We start from the raw sequence: 21,849 nt of genomic DNA, 5'->3' as shown, positions 1-21,849 counted from the left end.
CAGTTTTTTTTTGTGTGTTTTATGTTGTGTGCCGACTAATCTTAAAATGAAAGGTTTAAACGTGGAGTCTAGAGACAATGCCGGATGGCGTTCAACTAAGATTTAAGAAAAAACAGCACCAATTAAAGCAGACAACAGAGACTAGAGCGTCTTTACTTTTATTACACTACTTGGCTCAAATTAAAACACTACAACTCGAAGGACGGCGCGACGTAACATTACATTATTCAGTTCACCAGTCAGCACTCTGGTGATTCCATTCCAGTGCATTTCATGCTCCACCGTTTGCACCATTTGCACCATTTGCATGTGGCAGCTGATGGTGTTCACCATTTAGCATTGCGGCAGAACCACCACCCTGGAGCTGGGTGGACGATCCAGATGCTGCGGCAGCAGAAGCAGCATTCACATTATTGTTGGAGACCAACGCATCGGACGGGTTCATGTACCCGAAAAAGCCATGACCATGCTGATGATGAAAAGCAGCAGCAACCGCCGCCATAGAGGTGCCATAGTACCGGTGGTGATCAATTGCCCTGCTGCTGGTACCACTACTAGTACCCGCCCCCTTGGCCAAGGACTCGCTTCTCATTAAGGAGGTCGTGGAGGACCCGCGCTCGCCCTCCATCTCGCGGTAGCGGTGCAGGTAGAGGGTGAGTGGCTCGATGTAGTCATCAAAGCCGAGCTTGCTCATGGCCCACAGCACGTCTTCAGCAGTGATGGTCTTGCGCTGCTCGCGCTGGCAGCGCTCGTTGGCCTCCCCGGTGATGAAGCTGATGTACTCGGAGACGCACTCTTGGATGGTTTCCTTGGCGTCGTCGGAGATCTTGGCATGTGGGGGTAGGATCTTGCGCATGATTCTTATCACATTGGCTATCGGCATGAAACGGTCTTGCTCTCGCACCATGCACTCGTTATCATCGGCAGTGCCATTAGTGGTATTGGCATTGGAGGAGGAGTGGTTAACGTTCCTGTTGTTAACAACATTGTTAACGTTGGTGGTGGTGGTAGTTTGTCTCCCCATCCCCATGCTGTATTCGCTTATCTCAGCAGGCCTAACGTTGATATCTGATAGTTTCAGCCCTGCATGGACTCTCAAATAATATATTAGTACACAATGATCGTGAAAATAGAGTAATACTTGCATTACATTTATGTTTGTTTTTTTTTTCTTTAATTTTATTTTCATTTATACAAAAGGCATGAATACATAGACAGAGATCGAATGTTAAAAATAAACAAAAATACTACTCCTATTAACTATTTGGATCATCTGATTCATCTCTTTAACAGAGATATAAACCACGTGTTGTAGATTCTACCTCTAATAAAAAGAAGGTATAAATAATATTATAATATGTGGTAAGTATACAACCTCCGTTCAAAAGATGGTATAAATACGATTGTGATATCCACACATCCATTTTTACTTCTCACACATTTTTCTAATTTTTTGCCGTTGGATCGGATGAATTAAAGAAGATCAACGAACATAAATTAATAAAAGGTGTGTGAGAAGTAAAAAGAGGTGTGTGGATAGCACACCCCTATAAATAATGATAAAACATGTGTTAAGTGTCATGTGGAGCTGGGGCCAAGGGAGTACGTAGGTACGTCACTTTTTGGAAACCAGATTAAGGGTTTTGCCTTTCGTGCATGCATGGATTAAAAGTTAAGTCATTGCAAAACTAGAATGTCAATGTGCAATTAAAATTACTATTCTTAAATTTTTCATACTACATTTATACTATTTTTCTTATAGAGATAAAATTTACATATGTCGACGAGCCATATCTTTATTATATATATGATATAAATTTAACATAATGTGGTAAGTGCAACATCATAATGCAAGAAAAGAGAAGAAGACAAAAGAAAGCAGACAGATGAGGAGTGAGTGGAGTGGGGCGGGGGGATGCGTGATAGTATATGCATGCATGGAGGCCACTTGTTTAATATGGAGTCATAGATTGCATGTAAGATGGTTGCCACTTGTAAACTATCTTCTCTTCTCTGGCTACGAGATCAGCGGTTACATGTTTTTCAATTTTCATCACCCATATATTTTCTAATTCTTCTGCACATTGACATTGCTAAGCCTACCTGCTGCCTATATATGCCTATTTATGCATCCTCTAATTAAGTTTCAGGCATCAATATATAAATATCTTCTTGGCCCGGACAGTCAGCTCCTCAGACTCAGATATATATTTACCAAAGTTAACAAACGATGAGTACTGCCAGTGGCAGTGATATCGATCAAATGGACATGTTTGCCAATATATAATAAATCCAAGACTTAAGAATGATATATAATAGAGGAAACTGAACAGATTTATATATAGATCGAGAGCGGAAGAGAGGGAGGAGGTAGAATGTCTGTATGTGACCACTGATCAATTAATATTGAAAGAAAAAAATATGGAATGAAATGATAAGGAAGTATTAAACGGAGCTTCAATATATCCAAGGATGAGTACAAAAGAGCTGAAACCTCGCAACTGTATGAAGATAGAATTAGAACTAATTAAAAATTAATTTGTGAAATAAATGATTCTTCAAATTGGTGCAAATGCATTCGTTTCCTTCTAAGAGTACACAACTATCGATAGATCTCAAAGACAGACGGACAGACAGGCTTTGAATTAACCAAGATGCATACATCTAATACATGCAATAGATATATATAAATGGTACCACAAACACACTCACACACACATATATATATCAAGAAGATCGTGTGGGTTTATATATATATATATATATATATATTGTAAGAAATGTGAAATTATACGTAGGGAAGTTAATTATTAAGAAAATCAAGGAAGAATAGTTTTACCAGAAGCAGAGGTTGTGTTTGGGGTAGTCATGGTCTTTTGATAGCCATGGAAGCCTCCTGATCGTTCCATTATATTTTCCTGCCCTGATCTGCCTTTCTCTCTCACTCTCTCTCTCTCTCTCTCTCTCTCAACAGTTTCTGAAAGAGGAGAAGACTCGAGTCAAGTTTGAACAAGCTATTACTTGGCAAGGGTCCACCTTTATACTGCTCTAAACTACGAATCATCTCTAGATTCCTTCCTCCTAATCCATAAAGTCTGAAAATTTGGACTGTTAAAATTTGATCAAACGGTTAAAATTATTATAATTTTAAAGTGAGTCTATGTTTGTAACCGTTGAATTAAATTTCAACAGTTTGAATCTCCGAATTTGGTCGATTAGAAGGAAGGAATTCGGAGATGAGCCATTTCCCTAAACTACAACCGACGTGGCAATCCTAGTTACACGTGGCGCCGCGTATTCATTTTATTTTTATTTGTTTATTTTAGTGTTCGGTAGTATATGGTCCAACACTTGAGACGAATCACTGTGTCATAACCGGATCACGTAATACTTAGTTGGGCCTTTTCTTTTCTTTTCTTTTTTTTTTGACTCAAATGTAAAAAGGTTGTGGGCTTGCTATCATCAGTCCAAGACGTGTTCTTCAAATATATAATGCGATTTTTTCATCAGAAAATAGATTATTATGATATGCAGCAGCGAATTTATTAATTTAATTTCGTGAAAGAGTACGTCTCTAACCGGACCGCCGGCAAGGCAACGATTCCCTTTACACTCTGATCAGGCAGGGACTGAGGGATTTCATTTGCATGGCATCGTTTCCCAATCGTTGTACTTGTATCCCTACACCCCATGCACATTATATATACACCCCACCACCACCACCACCACCACCGCCACCATTCCTCCAACATTCATCGCCATTCAACTGTTGGTATTATAGTTTGAAGAAAATATGGATCAAGTGAGTGTCTCCATTCTGGTATTCCTTTTGGTGGCGGCCATTGTGTTGTTGGGGCCTCTGCTGATGGGTCCGCTGCACCCTCCCGCTCTTGCTCTGATCCTGGTCATCCCCATCATTTTGGGAGCGGTTTGGTTCTTTATGAACCAGGCTTGAATCATGCCAATGGCGCGGCAATCATGTCCTATATCTATATGCATAATAACATGCAATCTATTGTATGATTGTTTACCCTTAAATAAATGACATGATTAATTAATGGATGTCTGCTACTTGCTTGGTTTACTTTTTATTTTATCCGTCTTCGTTTTTCTTTCATGCATTGTATTATGGCCCAGTCACTTTAAGCACGTGTTAATCTGCACTTAAAATTAATGATCCCACATTCATTTCTTCTTCTGTTTCTGAATGTTGTTTGAAGGTTAACTTCGTCTGAATAATGAATAATCCGGCGGCAGTGAAACATAACTAACGAAATCCCTGATCAAAGCGATGGGATCATTTAATTTGTTTATTTGCAATTCCCATCGTCTATTTCTTTCTAACAAACCCTCTTTCGATTAGCAAAGCAAACACCACGCCTCTGCTAAGTGCAATAAAAAGTTCAATCGAGATACAAAGTTAAACGTCAATATGATATAAAAAGTAATCGAGATACAACTTCTTCACCAGATCACCAGAGATATGAGATAACAATACGACCCACAAAACTAAACATCAATTAGCCATCCATCAAAGATCAGAGCAGCATTCATCTCTCTCTCTCTCTCTCTCTCTCTCTCTCTCCGTCCCTCCATCCGTTATCAAAATCACAAGTTAGAAGATGTTTGAATACCGTCATTACTCCTTTTTCACTCTTTTGCTACTGTTTTTCAATATTGGCCTCGTTCTGGTTGATTGTGCGGTTAAAGCCATTCCCGAAAATTACAAGTCCGCTTTTATGGAGCAACTCCACATGAAAATATGGACAAAGCTTGGCATTTGCAGGGCGCTTATTGTCTGATCCCATGCACCTTCTGAAATACTTGTTGATGTTTTCCCATTTCTCCCTGCACTTCCTTCCTATGTTTTCCCATTTCTCCCTGCACTTCCTTCCTGACCTGACGTAGCCCATTTCATGCATCTTAACAGATATCTCCTCCCATATGGGTCCTTTTGGAGTACCTGCAACGCAAAACTTGTGTTCGAAAGCAGCCCGCTGCGTTATGAGGGCTTGTACTTCAGCTTCTGGCCGTCTTCTATTCGTTGCATCACTATGGCTCACCAACATCAGGTCTCTCTGCATGCCATTGTCCGCCTTCCCATTTCCTTCCACGCGTTGGTGATCATATTTAGGTACTACCGATATTGGTATTGGTAGTAAATACCAAAAATATATATAACAATATTTGGGAATTTCTTATATATTCATTAATCTCCAAAGTGGAGTATATATAGGAGTTACAATTAGTATTACATATATACTTCACCAATGTGGGACAATAAACTACTATTTACATTTTAACTAATATATAACTCGCAACACTCCCCCTCAAGTTGGTGCAAAGATGTCACACATGCCCAACTTGTCAAGCGAGTTGGAAAACACACTATTAGACACAGCCTTAGTAAGAACATTTGCAAGTTGATCTTCAGATCCCACAAACGGAAACATAATAATTCCAGCATCCAATTTTTCCTTAATGAAATGTCGATCAATCTCCACATGTTTTGTTCGATCATGTTGCACTGGATTATGAGCAATCTCAATAGCAGCTTTGTTATCACAATGAAGTTTCATAGCACCTTTGGGTTTAAACCCAAGATCTCTCAACAATTTTTTCAACCACAACAACTCACATACACCATGAGACATACCACGAAACTCAGCTTCTGCACTTGACCTAGCCACCACTTTTTATTTCTTGCTTCTCCAAGTAACTAAATTACCACCCACAAACGTAAAGTATCTAGATGTAGATCGCCGATCAGTGATAGAACCTGCCCAATCTGCATCTGTATACCCTTCGACATTCAAATGACCATTCTTTGAGAAAACCAGGCCTCTGCCAGGAGCCATCTTCAAGTGCCTCAAAATACGGGTTACTGCATCCATATGAGCTTCACTAGGTGAGTGCATAAACTGACTTACCACACTAATTGCATAAGCAATGTCAAGGCGAGTGTGAGACAAATAAATTAATCTCCCCACAAGCCTCTGATACCGTTCCTTATGAGTAGGAACTTGATCTGGAAATAAGCCCAGAAGATGATTCTGCTCAATCGGAGTATCAACATGTTTGCAATCTAACATTCCTGTTTCAGCTAACAAATCAAGAACATACTTCCGTTGAGACAGAAAAATACCATGCTTGGATTGTGCAACCTTGATTCCAAGAAAATACTTCAATTTACCCAATTCTTTCATCTCAAATTCAGTAGCTAGGTACTTTTGAAGGTGTTGTATCTCCTTCTAATCATCACCAGTCACTATCATGTCATCAACATAAATAATCAATGCAGTTAGCTTACCATTTTGTCGTTTTAAAAATAAAGTATGATCTAAATGACTCTGGATATACCCAAACTTCCTTATTGAACTTGTAAACCTCCTAAACCACGCTCTAGGAGATTGTTTCAAACCATACAAGGTCTTTCGTAATCTGCATACAACACTTTTTCCAGGAGATGTCAATACAAGGTGGGAGATCCATATAAACTTCCTCATTTAGATCACCATGAAGGAAAGCATTCTTAACATCAAACTACAACAGAGGCCAATCCTGGTTTACTGCTAAGGACAGAAGAACATGCACAACATTAAGTTTGGTAACAGGAGCAAAAGTCTCTTGATAATTCACCCCATAGGTTTGAGTATAACCCTTAACAACTAATCTGACTTTATACCGGTCAATAGAACCATCTGCTCTGTGTTTAATAGTAAACACTCATCTACATCCAACGGCTTTCTTCCCGTTTGGTAAAGGAACCAAATCCCAAGTAGAATTCTTTTCCAAAGCTTCCATCTCAACTTTCATGGCATTAACCCACTTAGGGTCAGACAAAGCATCTTGCAATTTTGTTGGAATTGATACACTAGATAGCTGACATATGTAAGATGCATATGGTTTGGACAAACGATGAGTAGACACATAATTGTTGATATGATATTTGGCTTTGGCATGCATATCAGGCTCATATTGTACTTTAGGTTTTCCACGATTAGCTCGTGGAGGCAACTGATAAGTAGAAGAATCGTCAGAATTTACCTCATGTATGCCACCATCTTGTACCAAACTGTTAGAAGAATCATCACTAGACGAACCATCATCAGGCAACTCGTTAGACATATCATCAGCAGGCAACCGATCATCAGAAGGTAATTTGTACTAACAGGCAACTCGCTGGGCACATATAATCTGTCGTTAGTAGAAATAGTTCCGAGAATGACAGATGACCGATCACTATCTGTAGCCGACTGATCAGTATCACGCAACATAATAGGTTCTGTTCCCAACTCAGCCTGTAACACATCATCCATACCATCTCTTCGAATCTGCACTTCACTCCATCTCTCCCCTGAAGTGGAGAGTCATAATAGGGCTTCACAAAATACGAAACTTCCTTATAGAAAGTGACATCCATGGTAATATAAGTTTTTTGAGTCAGAGGATGATAACACTTATAGCCTTTTTGATTGTTAGCATACCCAATAAAGACACATTGGAGAGCACATGCATCAAGTTTACTCCGCTGATGAGAGTAGACATGCACATACGCAATACACCCAAACACTTTCGGAGGAAACTTTGATACAGAAACAAGATAAACATGTTTTTGTAGCATATCAAACGGTGTCTGAAAATCAAGAACCCTACTTGGAACACGATTGATCAAATACACAGCAGCCAAAACAGCATGACCCCACAAATGATTAAGAACACATTTATCGAACATCAAGGAGCGAGCAACCTCCATTATTTGACGATTCTTCCGTTCGGACACACCATTTTGTTGGGGTGTAAACGGAGTAATCGTCTGGTGAATAATACCATGATCACGAAAAAAGCATGTCAAAGTGTGATTCACATATTCTCCTCCGTTATCAGACATGAAGACTTTAACTTTGGTCTGAAATTGAGTAGACACCATTGTACAAAATTCTTGAAGAAGTAACGGAACATCACTCTTATTCTTCATCAAGAACACCCAAGTTAACTGAGTACAATCATCAATAAAAGTAACAAACCAACGGAATCCATTAGAAATAACTTTCATCTGACCCACATATCATAATGTATCAAATCAAATGGCAAAGTAGCTTTAGAATCACTTACGGGAAAGGAAGCACGATGACTCTTAGCCATGACATATGTGTTCACACTTGAACTCTGAATCACTACAAGTGTGAAACAAAGAATGAAATAGATGCTTCATATAACTGAATGATGGATGTCCCAATCGTCGATGCCACAACCAAATTTGATGTATGTCATCCACTTTAGCACTTAAAACTTGATGATTATTTGAATCGGAAACAACAATATCCTCCATAGTCAAGATGTACAAACCCCCTATTCTTTTACCACGATCAATTATCTTCTGAGTTTGAATGTCTTGAAAATAACAATACGTAAGGTATAAGTGAACAGAACAATATAAGGTATCAAGAAGTTTTCCAACCGACAGAAGATTGCACTTAACATCAGGAACAAGTAAAGCACGGACCAGTGATAAGGTTGGAGTCAGAGAGAGTGCATTCACCCTTCACAGGGGAATGTGCTCCATTTGCACTAGTAATATACGGATCACGAACATAGTCACATAACTCATCAAACACTCTAGGGTCACTAGTCACATGATCAGTGGCCCCAGTATCAATTATTCATTTATTTGTTCCACCAAGATGTATAACAACACTATGATTATATTGAGCGATTGAACAAAATCACGAACAATAAAGGCACAAAAGATACACAACGGAATGAAAACAATTTACCAGAACACTGTTCACCAAACAGACCACTGTTCGCGCACTGTAGCACGACACTATTCACTTTTTTTTATTTTTTATTTTTAACGAAGGAAATCACGAAAAATGTGGGCACAAAATTAAAGCACATAGGTCACCAAGAGCGAACTGCTCTGATGCCATATTAAACTAAACATGGTAAATACAAAAAATATATATAACAATATTTGAGAATTTCTTATATATTCATTAATCTCCAAAGTGGAGTATATATAGGAGTTACAATTGGTATTACATATGTACTTCACCAATGTGGGACAATAAACTACTATGTACACTTTAACTAATATATAACTCGCAACAGTTGTGCTGGTGCACGTTCGGGTGCTGTTGCTGGTGATGGTTGGGGGACTTGAATTTCATAGCCCAAATAATTCTGGATAAAGGAAATGAGCGCAAGGTTGCGAGATGTCTCTTGGGCTCTTATCTCCTTATCCCTTTTCAGTCTGTCTAACTCCTGCTGCTTCCAGGCTTCTTCTCTTGCTAATCTCTCTTTCTCCTTCTTTTCTACCATCTCTATTAACTGCTTATGCATCTGCTCTTGCTGCTCCATCACTTTTTTCACCAGACTTCCCAGAAATAGCTCGACCCTTTCAATTTCAAGCCCGTTTCCGCTCCTCGGACTTGTCTTTCTCTTCTCCGGTTCACGGGTTCTTCACCTTGTGCTTTTAAATACTTGTCACGATCATCATCAACTGGTGAGAACGAAAATAGACAACACTCTGATTAAAACAATATACATTACAACAAACAACACTTTGTTAAACTGGTACTAATAAATACACACTAATAGCATTGCGGCAGAACCACCACCCTGGAGCTGGGTGGACGATCCAGATGCTGCGGCAGCAGAAGCAGCATTCACATTATTGTTGGAGACCAACGCATCGGACGGGTTCATGTACCCGAAAAAGCCATGACCATGCTGATGATGAAAAGCAGCAGCAACCGCCGCCATAGAGATGCCATAGTACTGGTGGTGATCAATTACGCTGCTGCTGGTACCACTACTAGTACCCGCTCCCTTGGCCAAGGACTCGCTTCTCATTAAGGAGGTCGTGGAGGACCCGCGCTCGCCCTCCATCTCGCGGTAGCGGTGCAGGTAGAGGGTGAGTGGCTCGATGTAGTCATCAAAGCCGAGCTTGCTCATGGTCCACAGCACGTCTTCAGCAGTGATGGTCTTGCGCTGCTCGCGCTGGCAGCGCTCGTTGGCCTCCCCGGTGATGAAGCTGATGTACTCGGAGACGCACTCTTGGATGGTTTCCTTGGCGTCGTCGGAGATCTTGGCATGTGGGGGTAGGATCTTGCGCATGATTCTTATCACATTGGCTATCGGATGAAACGGTCTTGCTCTCGCACCATGCACTCGTTGTCATCGGCAGTGCCATTAGTGGTATTGGCATCGGAGGAGGAGTGGTTAACGTTGCTGTTGTTAACAACATTGTTAACGTTGGTGGTGGTGGTAGTTTGTCTCCCTATCCCCATGCTGTATTGGTTCATCTCAGCCGGCCTCACGTTGATATCTGATAGTTTCAGCCCTGCATGGACTCTCAAATAATATATTAGTACACAAATGATCGTGAAAATAGAGTAATACTTGCAGTACATTTATGTTTTTTTTTTTCATTAATTTTATTTTCATTTATACAAAAGGGTATGAATACATAGACAGAGATCGAATGTTAAAAATCAACAAAAATACTACTCATATTAACTATTTGTATCATCTCATTCATCTCTTTAACAGAGAAATAAACCACGTGTTGTAGATTTTACCTTTAATAGAAAGAAGGTATAAATAATAGTATAATATGTGGTGAGTATATAAATAATGTGAAAACATGATTTTACCTTTAATAGAAAGAAGGTATAAATAAGATTTCCAAAAAAAAAAAGAAGGTATAAATAATAGTATAATATGTGGTGAGTATATAAATAATGTTAAAACATGTGGTAAGTGTCATGTGGAGCTGGGGCCACGGGAGTACGTAGTACGTCACTTTTTGGAAGCCAGATTAAGGGGAAGGAATCACATATTGTAGTATAAAGTAATTATTAGGGTTTTGCCTTTCGTGCTTCGATTAAAAGTTAAGTCATTGTAAAACTAGAGTATGAATGTGCAATGAAAATTACCATTCTTAACATTTATCAGCTATTTTTCTTATAGAGTTAAAATTTACATATGTTGACTAGCCATATCTTCATTATAAATATGATATAAATGTAGCATAATATGGTAAGTGCAATAGCATACTGCAAGGAAAGAGAAGAAGACGAAAGCCGACATATGAGAGAAATTTTAAGTTGTGACGATAACACAAATGGTACACCATGTGTTTTAATAAGTATGATGAGAAATTTTATTTTTTAAGTTATTAACTTTTTAACACACACATCCCATAATTTGTATAATAACACGTGGTGTATCATCCAGTGTACTGGTCACACTGAAAAATCTCTTAGAGTGAGTGGAGTGGGGCCGGGGGATGCGTGATAGTAGGGTGGGTTCGGTACGGTTACCGTACCAAAACCCTTGTACCAATTACCGTACCAAACTTTCGGTTTAGTAAAATCTATTACCATTACCATACCAAACTTTCGGTATACCGAAGTTCGGTATTGCCAAATGTTCGGTTGGCATTGTATGGCAATGGTAATTGCCACTTTGTTTTGGAACAAAATTTGTTTTTGCTTTTTTAACCCAATTCAAGGGCAAAACTTTTTTATTGTACCTTTATCTCATACATTGTAGCCTAAATTCATCTATTATTCATCATTTACAATTCACACACACAATAATTCAAATGATGCATCAAAATTCATGATGAAAATTAAGCTTACAATCCAAATAGAAGTTACGAACCAAAACAAATAGAAGTTTCCCCCATGCTAAAGATCTTCTCTATCCTCCATTGGTTCAAACACACTTCTAGAACTTTCCCAATGTCTTCTCCCTTATGACCCGTGATCTTTATGAAGTTTATGATACGTTTGTGCAACTTTCATTCACTATCCATGAAGTGAGCGGTAACTACCATGTAGTTAATGTTTTGTACCGATGTCCAAGTATCGGTTGTGATACTTACCTTTTGATTATGCATTGCTTCAAATAACTTAGACTTCTCCAACACATATAAATCCCACACATTGGCCGCAATCTTCTTCCTATTTGGAATCTTGAACCGAGGTTGAGCCTCTTTCATCATATCAAATTATTAGAATATTATAAATATGTGTTATATAATTATATATTATATAATTTATAATTTATATATTATATTATATGTTCGGTACGGTAAGGTAATACCGTGGTAATGATATCCATTACCAATACCGTACCAAGAAATTTCGGTACGGTACAATACCGTACCATTACCGATTGGCACAAAAAATTTGGCACAAAATCGGTATGGCACGGTTGGTAATTCGGTTGGCACGGCAATTTGGCAAAAAAATCCACCCCTTAGTATATGCATGCATGGAGGCCACTTGTTTAATATGGAGTCATAGATTGCATGTAAGATGGTTGCCACTTGTAAACTCTATTCTCTTCTCTGGCTACGAGATCAGCGGTTACTTCTTTTTCAATTTTCATCACCCATATATTTTATAATTCTTCTGCACATTGATATTGCTAAGCCTACCTGCTGCCTATATATGCCTATTTATGCATCCTCTAATTAAGTTTCAGGCATCTATATATAAATATCTTCTTGGTCCGGACAGTCAGCTCCTCAGACTCAGATATATATTTACCAAAGTTAACAAATGATGAGTACTGCCAGTGGCAGTGATATCGATCAAATGGATATGTTTGCCAATATATAATAAATCCAAGACTTAAGAATGATATATAATAGAGGAAACTGAACAGATTTATATATAGATCGAGAGCGGAAGAGAGGGAGGAGGTAGAATGTCTGTATGTGACCACTGATCAATTAATATTGAAAGAAAAAAATATGGAATGAAATGATAAGGAAGTATTAAACGGAGCTTCAATATATCCAAGGATGAGTACAAAAGAGCTGAAACCTCGCAACTGTATGAAGATAGAATTAGAACTAATTAAAAATTAATTTGTGAAATAATTGATCATCAAATTGGTGCAAATGCATGCGTTTGCTTCTAAGAGTATACAACGATAGATAGATCTTAAAGACAGACGGACAGACAGACTCTGAATTAACCAAGATACATACATCTAATACATGCAATAGATATATAAAAATGGTACCCCACACCCACACACACACACATATATATATAGTAAGAAATATACGTAGGGAAGTTAATTATTAAGAAAAAGGGTTTTTGAACTTTAATCCTTAAAGAAGATTAAAATTTAATAAAATCCTTATGTTGGATTGGATATTGATTTTAGTCCCTTAATATGTACTTAATTCAAATTTATATTATATTTTTATTTAAATATTTAATAGATATTTTATTTAATGTCATTACATTAAATTTTATATTTATTATTATACACATTTCAATTTATTAATTTTATTTAATTTTCTCTAATTAGTGTACCTAAACGTCCGCATCATAATATATTGTACTAATTTAGTATACCTAAATGTCTGTACTTAAATATATTGTAGTAAATTAGTGGCACATAAGAAAATATGCAAAAATATAAGTGTACCGAAAATTCCGTACCTAACTATATGATACTAAACTAGTGTACCAAAAAGTCGATACCTAAATATATTATACTAAACTAGTATACCTAAATGTTCGTACCTAAACATATTATACTAACTCAGTGTACCGAAATGTTCGTATCTAAATATATTGTAATGAATTAGTGGTCCATAAGAAAATATACAAAAACATAAGTGTACCGAAAAATCTCTACGAAAATATTTTCTTATGTTATGTAAGATACTCACCAAAATAAGAATTAAAATTTATATATTTTCATAATATTTAATTTATGAACACCACAAAATTATAAATAAAAAATAGAGACATTGAATACATATGCTGACATTTAATAGAGTCTAGGACTAAAATCAAATTTTAATCTTGTATGAGATATTTTTCTAATCTTCATCTTCTTTAGGGATTAAAATCTAGTTTTCTATTAAGAAAATTAAGGAAGAATAGTTTTACCAGAAGCAGAGGTTGTGTTTGGGGTAGTCGTGGTCTTTTGATAGCCATGGAAACCTCCTGATCGTTCCATTATATTTTCCTGCCCTGATCTGCCTTTCTCTCTCTCTCTCTCTCTCTCTCTCTCTCTCTCTCAACAGTTTTTGAAAGAGGAGAAGACTCGAGTCAAGTTTGAACAAGCTATTACTTGGCAAGGATCTACCTTTATACTGCTCTAAACTACAACCCACGTGGCAATCCGTAGTTGCAGGTAGCGCCGCGTATTCATTTGGGCTTGCGATCATCAGTTTAGGACTTGTTCTTCAAATATATAATGCGATTTTTTCATCAGAAAATAGATTATTATGATATACAGCAGCGAATTTATTAATTTAATTTCGTGAGAGAGTACGTCTCTAACCGGACCGCCGGCAAGGCAACGATTCCCCTTACACGCTGATCAGGCAGGGACTGAGGGGTTTCATTTGCATGGCATCGTTTCCCAATCGTTGTATGCCTGCACAGACAGACACCATGCACATTATATATACACCCCCACCACCACCGCCACCCCGACCACCACCACTCTTCCTCAACATTCATCGCCATTCAACTGTTGGTATTATAATTTGAAGAAAATATGGATCAAGTGAGTGTCTCCATTCTGGTATTCCTTTTGGTGGCGGCCATTGTGTTGTTGGCGCCTCTGCTGATGGGTCCGCTGCACCCTCCTGCTCTTGCTCTGATCCTGGTCATCCCCATCATTTTGGGAGCGGTTTGGTTCTTTATGAACCAGGCTTGAATCATGCCAATGGCGCTGCAATCATGTCCTATATCTATATGCATAATAACATGCAATCTATTGTACGATTGTTTACCCTTAAATAAATGACATGATTAATTAATGGATGTCTACTACTTGCTTGGTTTACTTTTTATTTTATCCGTCTTCTTTTTTCTTTCATCCATTAATTGTATTATGGCCGAGTCACGTTAAGCACATGTTAATCTGCACTTAAAATTAATGATCCCAAATTCATTTCTTCTTCTGTTTCTGAATGTTGTTTGAATGTTAACTTCGTCTGAATAATGAATAACCCGGCGGCAGTGAAATATAACTAACGAAATCCCTGATCGAAGCGACGGGATCATTTAATTTGTTTGTTTGCAATTCCATCGTCTATTTCTTTCTAACCCCTTTCAATTAGCAAAGCAAACACCACGCCTCTGCTAAGTGCAATAAAAAGTTCAATCGAGATACAAAGTTAAATGTCAATATGATATAAAAAGTAATCGAGATACAACTTCTTCACCAGATCACCAGAGATATAAGATAACAATACAACCCACAAAATTAAACATCAATTAGCCATCCATCAAAAGATCAGAGCAGCATTCATCTCTCTCTCTCTCTCCGTTATCAAAATTACAAGTTAGAAGATGTTTTGAATACCGTCATCACTCCTTCACTCTTTTGCTACTGTTTTTCAATATTGGCCTCGTTCTGGTTGATTGTGCGGTTAAAGCCATTCCCGAAACTTACAAGTTCACTTTTTTGGAGCAACTCCAATTCATGAAAATATGGACAAAGCTTGGCATTTGCAGGGCGCTTATTGTCTGATCCCATGCACCTTCTGAAATACTTGTTGATGTTTTTCCATTTCTCCCTGCACTTCCTTCCTGACCGGACGTAGCCCATTCATGCATCTTAACAGATATCTCCTCCCATATGCGTCCCTTTGGAGTACCTGCAACGCGAAACTTGTGTTCGAAAGCAGCCCGCTGCGTTATGAGGGCTTGTACTTCAGCTTCTGGCCATCTTCTATTCGTTGCATCACTATGGCTCACCAACATCAGGTCTCTCTGCATGCCATTGTCTGCCTTCCCATTTCCTTCCACGCGTTGGTGATCATATTTAGGTACTACCGATATTGGTATTGGTACTGCTGTTGGTGCTGGTGTTCGTTCGGGTGCTGTTGCTGGTGATGGTTGGGGGACTTGAATTTCATAGCCCAAATAATTCTGGATAAAGGAATGAGCGCAAGGTTGCGAGATGTCTCTTGGGCTCTTATCTCCTTATCCCTTTTCAGTCTTTCTAACTCCTGCTGCTTCCAGGCTTCTTCTCTTGCTAATCTCTCTTTCTCCTTCTTTTCTACCATCTCTATTAACTGCTTATGCATCTGCTCTTGCTGCTCCATCACTTTTTTTTCACCAGACTTCCCAGAAATAGCTGGCCGGCCCAGGCCCAGTGCAGGTGGGGCAACCGTCCAGGGTCCAAAAAAATTAGGGGCACCAAAATTACTAGGGCGGTATATTTATATATGTTTTTATAAGAGTATAAATTTATAAAATTTGGTTCAAAGACATAGAAATTTAACTAGAAGTGATGGTTTGTTATTTGAAAATAATAAGGAGGTCTTGGGTTCAAAACACCATATGTGCTTATTTATTTTCCTTTTTTTACAAATTTCTTTTTATAAGAGTATAAATTTAGAAAATTTGGTTAAAGGATCAAGAAGTTTAATTAGAAACAATGATTTTTGTTGTTTAAAATTAACAAGAGGTCCTAAGTTCAAAATGCTATGTGCATGTTTATTCTTTTCAATTTTTATAAATTTTTGTTTGGTTGGTAATTTATTTTTAGTTACTATCTAGTAGCTATGTGGGTTGTTATTTTTAAATATTCGTTTTAATTCAAGTCTAATCTTCAACAAAGAATAATACGTAGACAAAATTTGCAAATTGTACGACGTGTCATCAAAATGTTTAATTTAGTGCCCATTCATTAATAATACATATCAATTAAAGACTCGAAAACATCATTATTTTTTAGTCCCATATTGACAAGGTTAGTAAATAAAATAAAAAAACTTCATGATTTATTCAAAAACATATTCAAAATTCAGATGGAAAACAAAACTCATCATCTATCTACTTGTAAGCCCAAAGTTTTTTTGTTTCCTTCTATCAATACAAAATAAATTAGTTTTTCTGTGTTTCTAAATTATTGAGTTTGAAGTGTTTTTCTAAGTATAATTTTTTCGATGTCTTATGTGTGAAAATAAATAATTTTCTTACTTGAAGTTAGGGCACTTTTTTTTATGTCGTCCCGGGCCTCAAAAATCTCTGGACCGGCCCTCCTCGACCCTTTCAATTTCAAGCCCGTTTCCGCTCCTCGGACTTGTCTTTCTCTTCCGGTTCACGGGTTCTTCACCTTGTGCTTTTAAATACTTGTCACGATCATCATCAACTGGTGAGAACGAAAATAGACAACACTCTGATTAAAACAATATACATTACAACAAACAACACTTCGTTAAACTGGTACTAATAAATACACACTAACCAACCTTCAAACGGGCAATAAGACCGACCATAATATGTAGGAACATGCAAACCAACAATTATCTTTTAACTTTATAGGCCAGCAAAGCAAAACAATTATCTAATGCTAAGTAGACAAACTTTTTAAACCAATTTAGATGTTTCACTAATAACAAAACTTTTTAAACCAATTTAGATGTTTCACTAATAACAAATAAGTACGTTACTAATAAAATTATTAATAACCACGTCACACCCGTTATTTATCATTGAAGTTCGATACCACATCATCACGTGCTTATACAAACAGGACATGTCGTATCAAAACCATTTTTGGTTGGAATATAATAAATTAAGCTAAAAAGACCACAATCCCATTAATCCAAACCCTACTGTTCACAAAATTATGAAAAACGTAAACAAAAATCTTGATTTGATTGGTCCGGTGAACAAAAGATTCAATCTTCGGAGTTGAAGACTGACCGGGACTCGTCCTCCACCTCGTCTCCCGACCCAACTTTGGCCGGACCAACATACTCCAGCTTTCTTTCACTGTCCATCGGAGACCTGCCGCCGCTGCCCCTAACAGGACGCAGCTTCTGGGTCGGCGAGGGAACCGCAGGCCACGGATTCTCGAACATAAGCTCGTCTGTGCTCTCAGGGAACGGGGATATCTGCTCTCCAAAGACGTCAGGGTTGGGTACCTGCCGCCCGCCGGTGAACTGTTCCATAAACTTGTCGCCCCCGGGGGACGACCACGGTAAAAATGAGAAATTTAATTTATTTTACATATTTATTTAAAAATAAAAATGGAGGTAAAGCCGGGGAAAGGTGACAGCGGCTCGTGCGAGGGTTTTTGGGTTTAGAACGGAATCAACTTCGGTAAATGGAAAGTAAAACAGAGGTAAAAGGCCCCTTAAAACCTGAATTTACGGAGGTCACCTATTTTGTCAGTGGATCACGTGCCTATTGCGTGATAATCTTACATGCCACGTGCGTGCCCATTCCTCTGTTCCTTTTTAATTTTTGGTCAACAACGGCTACCGACGCCTCTCCTAACTAACATTGGTCAGCCCTGTGCTCCTCGTGGATTGTCATCAATGGCTGCCAAAACTGAAAGTGGTGGTGGTGGTGGAAGGGAGATGAAGAAGGTGCTTAATGCAGTGAATGATCATTACGGAGGTGTGATCGTCCACGTCACTGAGCCCATGGAGCCTGCCACCTTCGTATCCTCTCTTACATCTTCAATTGCGCATTGGAAGCTGCAGGTATTTACTTCAACCCATCATAATGTCATCGCCAATCTTCATAGGATCGATAGGAGAGTGTTTTCGCTGTAAGTAAACACTAAATACTTATCTTTTTCTGCTAAAAGCCTAAAAGTAGTCATAAGCGTTTTTACTTGTTAGAAAAAGGCTTGCATAAGCGGTTCCAAACAGACCCTTAGGTCGGCATAGCCTAGCCCAGCCCAGGTTCATTGGGATTCTTATCGTATATTTTAAGTTTTAACAAAGCATTGATATCTGTGCAGGGAAAGAATGGTATTTGGATCAAAATGCCAATAGAGCGAGTCAATCTTGTTGAAGCTGCGGTCAAGGTCAAGCTCCTATTCTGTTCATGCTTTTCTTCTTCTTGTTAATGTTAATAATTCAAATGTGTTCTGTATATGTATAGATTACTTATGATATATTGGGCAGGAGTGAATTGCAGGAAGGATTCTGGTACCACCATGCAGAGCCTGATTATTTGATGCTTGTGTATTGGATTCCTCAGTCCCCTCATACTCTTCCCACAAATGCAACACACCGTGTAGGAATTGGTGCCTTTCTTATCAATCAAAACAGAGAGGTATATGCAATTTCTAACACCCCAGCCACCATTATCACGTTTATCTCAAATGTCCACATAGTGCTCCTTTCTTTCAATTTGATTTAGTTTACTCAAAGTAAGGGAACTCCTTTATCTTTATGTAGTTATAAATCTACAGTTTCCACATCTTGCACGCTTCATTTGTGTGTGCGTGTGTTTATGTTCTTTCCATCGAACAGTCATCTGAGTAAGTGGCTAATAATCTTTTAAGATTATGCCTAAAGAGGGAATTTTTCATGTCTACATTAATTTTCTGGACTTGCATAGTCCTACAATTGGCTTATCATGTCTAAAGAGTTATGTGAGATCCATTTATTAGTTTTCAGTTAACCATTTTCAGAAGAATGCCTTGTTACTTACAATGCTTGATACCTGTCACCATATTTATTGCTTTTCATGATCCTGCTGTCATGGCTAAAACTTTTGGGTTTGTGAAATTTGAACGATAGGTGCTAGTAGTCCAAGAAAAGGGTGGACAATATCGTGGGACAGGTCTGTGGAAGCTCCCTACTGGAGCCGTTGATGAGGTGTGTCATGTGTGCATTCTAACAAGCATTGTTTCCCATTCTCAGATCTTTTGAGTTTGGTCTAGTCTAAACTGTATATTGAAAAATTTATCATCTCCCAGGGAGAAGATATTTTTGCAGCTGCTGTCCGAGAAGTGAAGGAAGAAACAGGAGTAAGTAGTTTTCCGACTTACCGTGTAGTGAGTGTATATATTAGATTATTAATGTGATTTATCATTTCATGTTTTTTGTTATCCTGTTGTTTCAGATTGACTCGGAGTTTGTGGAAGTTCTTGCATTCAGGTATGAATTTTATGAAGTCCTTGTCTATGAAATTATCAATTGGATGGAGCTATGTATAAGCTTATAAACTTAAATCGGACTACCTTGTACAATGATTTGCAATTTTTACCTGCGACCATGAACCTACATTCCAACTAAGTATTTAGGGGGAAGCATGTCATTCACTCTTATGGACCGCACCGCGATAACAAAAATTTTATGTCTCAGTTCAATATATAGATGAGTTCTATCTTCATTGTATTTGAATGTTTAATCCAACTTTTGTAGGTATTTGTGGATTAACAAGAATTCTTAATTTGCTCCAATAAGAGCTATTTTAGGCCATGATATCTTGACTATTATAGGGATTAAAGATTTCTGAACATTCCTTGGACTGCACAGACAGCAAAAAATGACCGCATTGTGTTAGAAAATTGAGAGACACATCTCATTGCCTTTCTCTAAGTCTATAGTACGATTCACGTTAAGTATTTCTGATGTTGAGTTGTTGATTCTTTTCCTCTTTTATAATGAAAATTATATCCTTCTTACCATTCATGTAATTTGCAGAGAGAGTCACAAGTCATTCTTTGAGAAGTCAGATTTATTCTTTTTGTGCATGCTACGGCCCCTCTCTTTTGACATCCAGAAGCAGGAACAAGAGATAGAAGCAGCCAAGGTACGAACCCTTATGTTGAGCTAACAAACTAGAATGGATATAGCTCGTCAAGTCATCACCAATTGGTCCAATTTCCTTCCTATTTCACCATCCGATGTAATCTTTCTGCATTGAACTCCGTTCGTAGGTATTAAGCTTGTCCGTAATGCATTTTGCAGTGGATGCCATATGAGGAATATGCAGCACAACCATTTGTCCAAAAGTACGAGCTTCTAAAGTACATGCATGACATATGCAAAGCGAAGATAGATGGCAAGTATTCGGGATTCTCTCCTCTACCCAGTAGAAGTTATTCTCTTCACAAGAGCTACTTGTACTTGAATAGCAGTAAGGCACCCAAGAGAAGGAGTAAACTGTGATCATCGAGGCCCCTGAAATTCCACTAAATTAAAGATTTTGTATTTTGTACTTTCCCAAATATATCTTATTGTGTCTTCCATCATTTGTAAAACATACTGATAAAGTCAATGAGAACATTGGAAGAGAGAAAATGGAAAGATGTAGCTCTTGAAGTATAACATAATGTATTGTAAACTTTGTACTATCCCAAATATAGCTTATTGTGCATTGAAACATTAATACGTTCGTGACTCTGCTCAAGTCTGTCTGTATTGTAAACTTAATTGCTGTGCTGTATAAATCTTGACTGAGAATAAGAGAAAATGGAAAGATGTAGCTTTTGAAGTATATTCATACAGTTGTTTGTAATGGCTTAAATGCTTACTTTGCAGTGGATGCCATTTGAGGAGTACGCAGCCCAACCATTTGTCCAGAAAAACGAGTTTCTGAAATACATCAATGATATATGCAAAACAAAGATAGATGGGCAGTGTTCAGGATTTTCTCCAGTACGTGCATCACGTTTTTTCTGATTAAAAGGCGAGCTACTTGCTCTTGGCTAAGGCACCCAGGAGAGATGGTGGAGTTTGACCATTGGCCGGTGCTGGAAATTATCAAGCAAGGGAGTTTACTTTGTAATCCAGAAAATAAAATAATTTTTGCCTTTTGTCTTTCTGAAGTATACTGATGCAGTGTAACAACCGCCATGTAATCAGAACCATGGTTTAATAATTATAAAAAAATTATCTCCGACTCCGAGTCTTTGTCAAGGTTATATTGATAAGGAAACTTGTTCGGTTAAATCTTATTTAAGTTTGGATTGCATTTGAAATATAAGAAACCTGTGAAGTTTCAATTGTGTTAGCCATTGTCCATTGAGGATAAACAAAATTAACCCTACCTTGGTCTCCCATGCCCGGTGGCGGGTCTGTAACCGGATCCG

At 38.0% G+C, this 21,849-nt stretch overlaps 3 protein-coding genes and 1 pseudogene across 5 annotated transcripts; 1 reads left to right on the top strand and 3 right to left on the bottom strand.

Annotated features, from left to right (window-relative positions):
• Window positions 1-95: 95 nt before the first annotated feature.
• Window positions 96-14,055, bottom strand: LOC126584145 (nuclear transcription factor Y subunit B-3-like). Of its 2 annotated transcripts, XM_050248616.1 has the most exons (3): window positions 13,986-14,055; window positions 2,840-2,893; window positions 96-1,083 (listed from the first exon to the last, which is right to left on the bottom strand). In XM_050248616.1, exons 1-3 carry the CDS (start codon window positions 13,999-14,001, stop codon window positions 272-274), a joined length of 882 nt encoding a protein of 293 aa, XP_050104573.1. In that variant the 5' UTR covers window positions 14,002-14,055; the 3' UTR covers window positions 96-271. The 2 variants fall into 2 exon arrangements, with proteins under 2 accessions (XP_050104573.1, XP_050104572.1); XM_050248615.1 differs by lacking the exon at window positions 13,986-14,055 and having other exon boundaries at window positions 2,840-2,990.
• Window positions 8,831-14,012, bottom strand: LOC126584146 (nuclear transcription factor Y subunit B-3-like; annotated as a pseudogene).
• Window positions 14,056-15,384: 1,329 nt separating the features above from the next.
• LOC126584599 (trihelix transcription factor GTL1) lies at window positions 15,385-16,186 on the bottom strand (the record flags this gene model as incomplete). The annotated part of the gene is given in 4 exon segments (XM_050248929.1): window positions 15,385-15,608; window positions 15,611-15,770; window positions 15,834-15,943; window positions 15,946-16,186. Coding segments are annotated over 4 exon segments (735 nt in total), but the record flags the coding sequence as incomplete, so codon positions are not given.
• Window positions 16,187-18,271: 2,085 nt separating this feature from the next.
• LOC126584144 (nudix hydrolase 2) lies at window positions 18,272-21,659 on the top strand. 2 transcript variants are annotated; one of them, XM_050248614.1, is made up of 8 exons: window positions 18,272-18,499; window positions 18,763-18,828; window positions 18,942-19,079; window positions 19,550-19,627; window positions 19,729-19,779; window positions 19,875-19,909; window positions 20,459-20,567; window positions 21,299-21,659. In XM_050248614.1, exons 1-8 carry the CDS (start codon window positions 18,332-18,334, stop codon window positions 21,437-21,439), a joined length of 786 nt encoding a protein of 261 aa, XP_050104571.1. In that variant the 5' UTR covers window positions 18,272-18,331; the 3' UTR covers window positions 21,440-21,659. The 2 variants fall into 2 exon arrangements, with proteins under 2 accessions (XP_050104571.1, XP_050104570.1); XM_050248613.1 differs by lacking the exon at window positions 21,299-21,659 and adding an exon at window positions 20,726-21,146 and having other exon boundaries at window positions 18,274-18,499.
• Window positions 21,660-21,849: the final 190 nt, after the last annotated feature.

The sequence above is a fragment of the Malus sylvestris genome, chromosome 10 (genome assembly GCF_916048215.2).
Source record: "Malus sylvestris chromosome 10, drMalSylv7.2, whole genome shotgun sequence".
NCBI lineage: Eukaryota > Viridiplantae > Streptophyta > Magnoliopsida > Rosales > Rosaceae > Malus > Malus sylvestris.
This window is presented reverse-complemented; position numbering and strand designations above follow the sequence as displayed.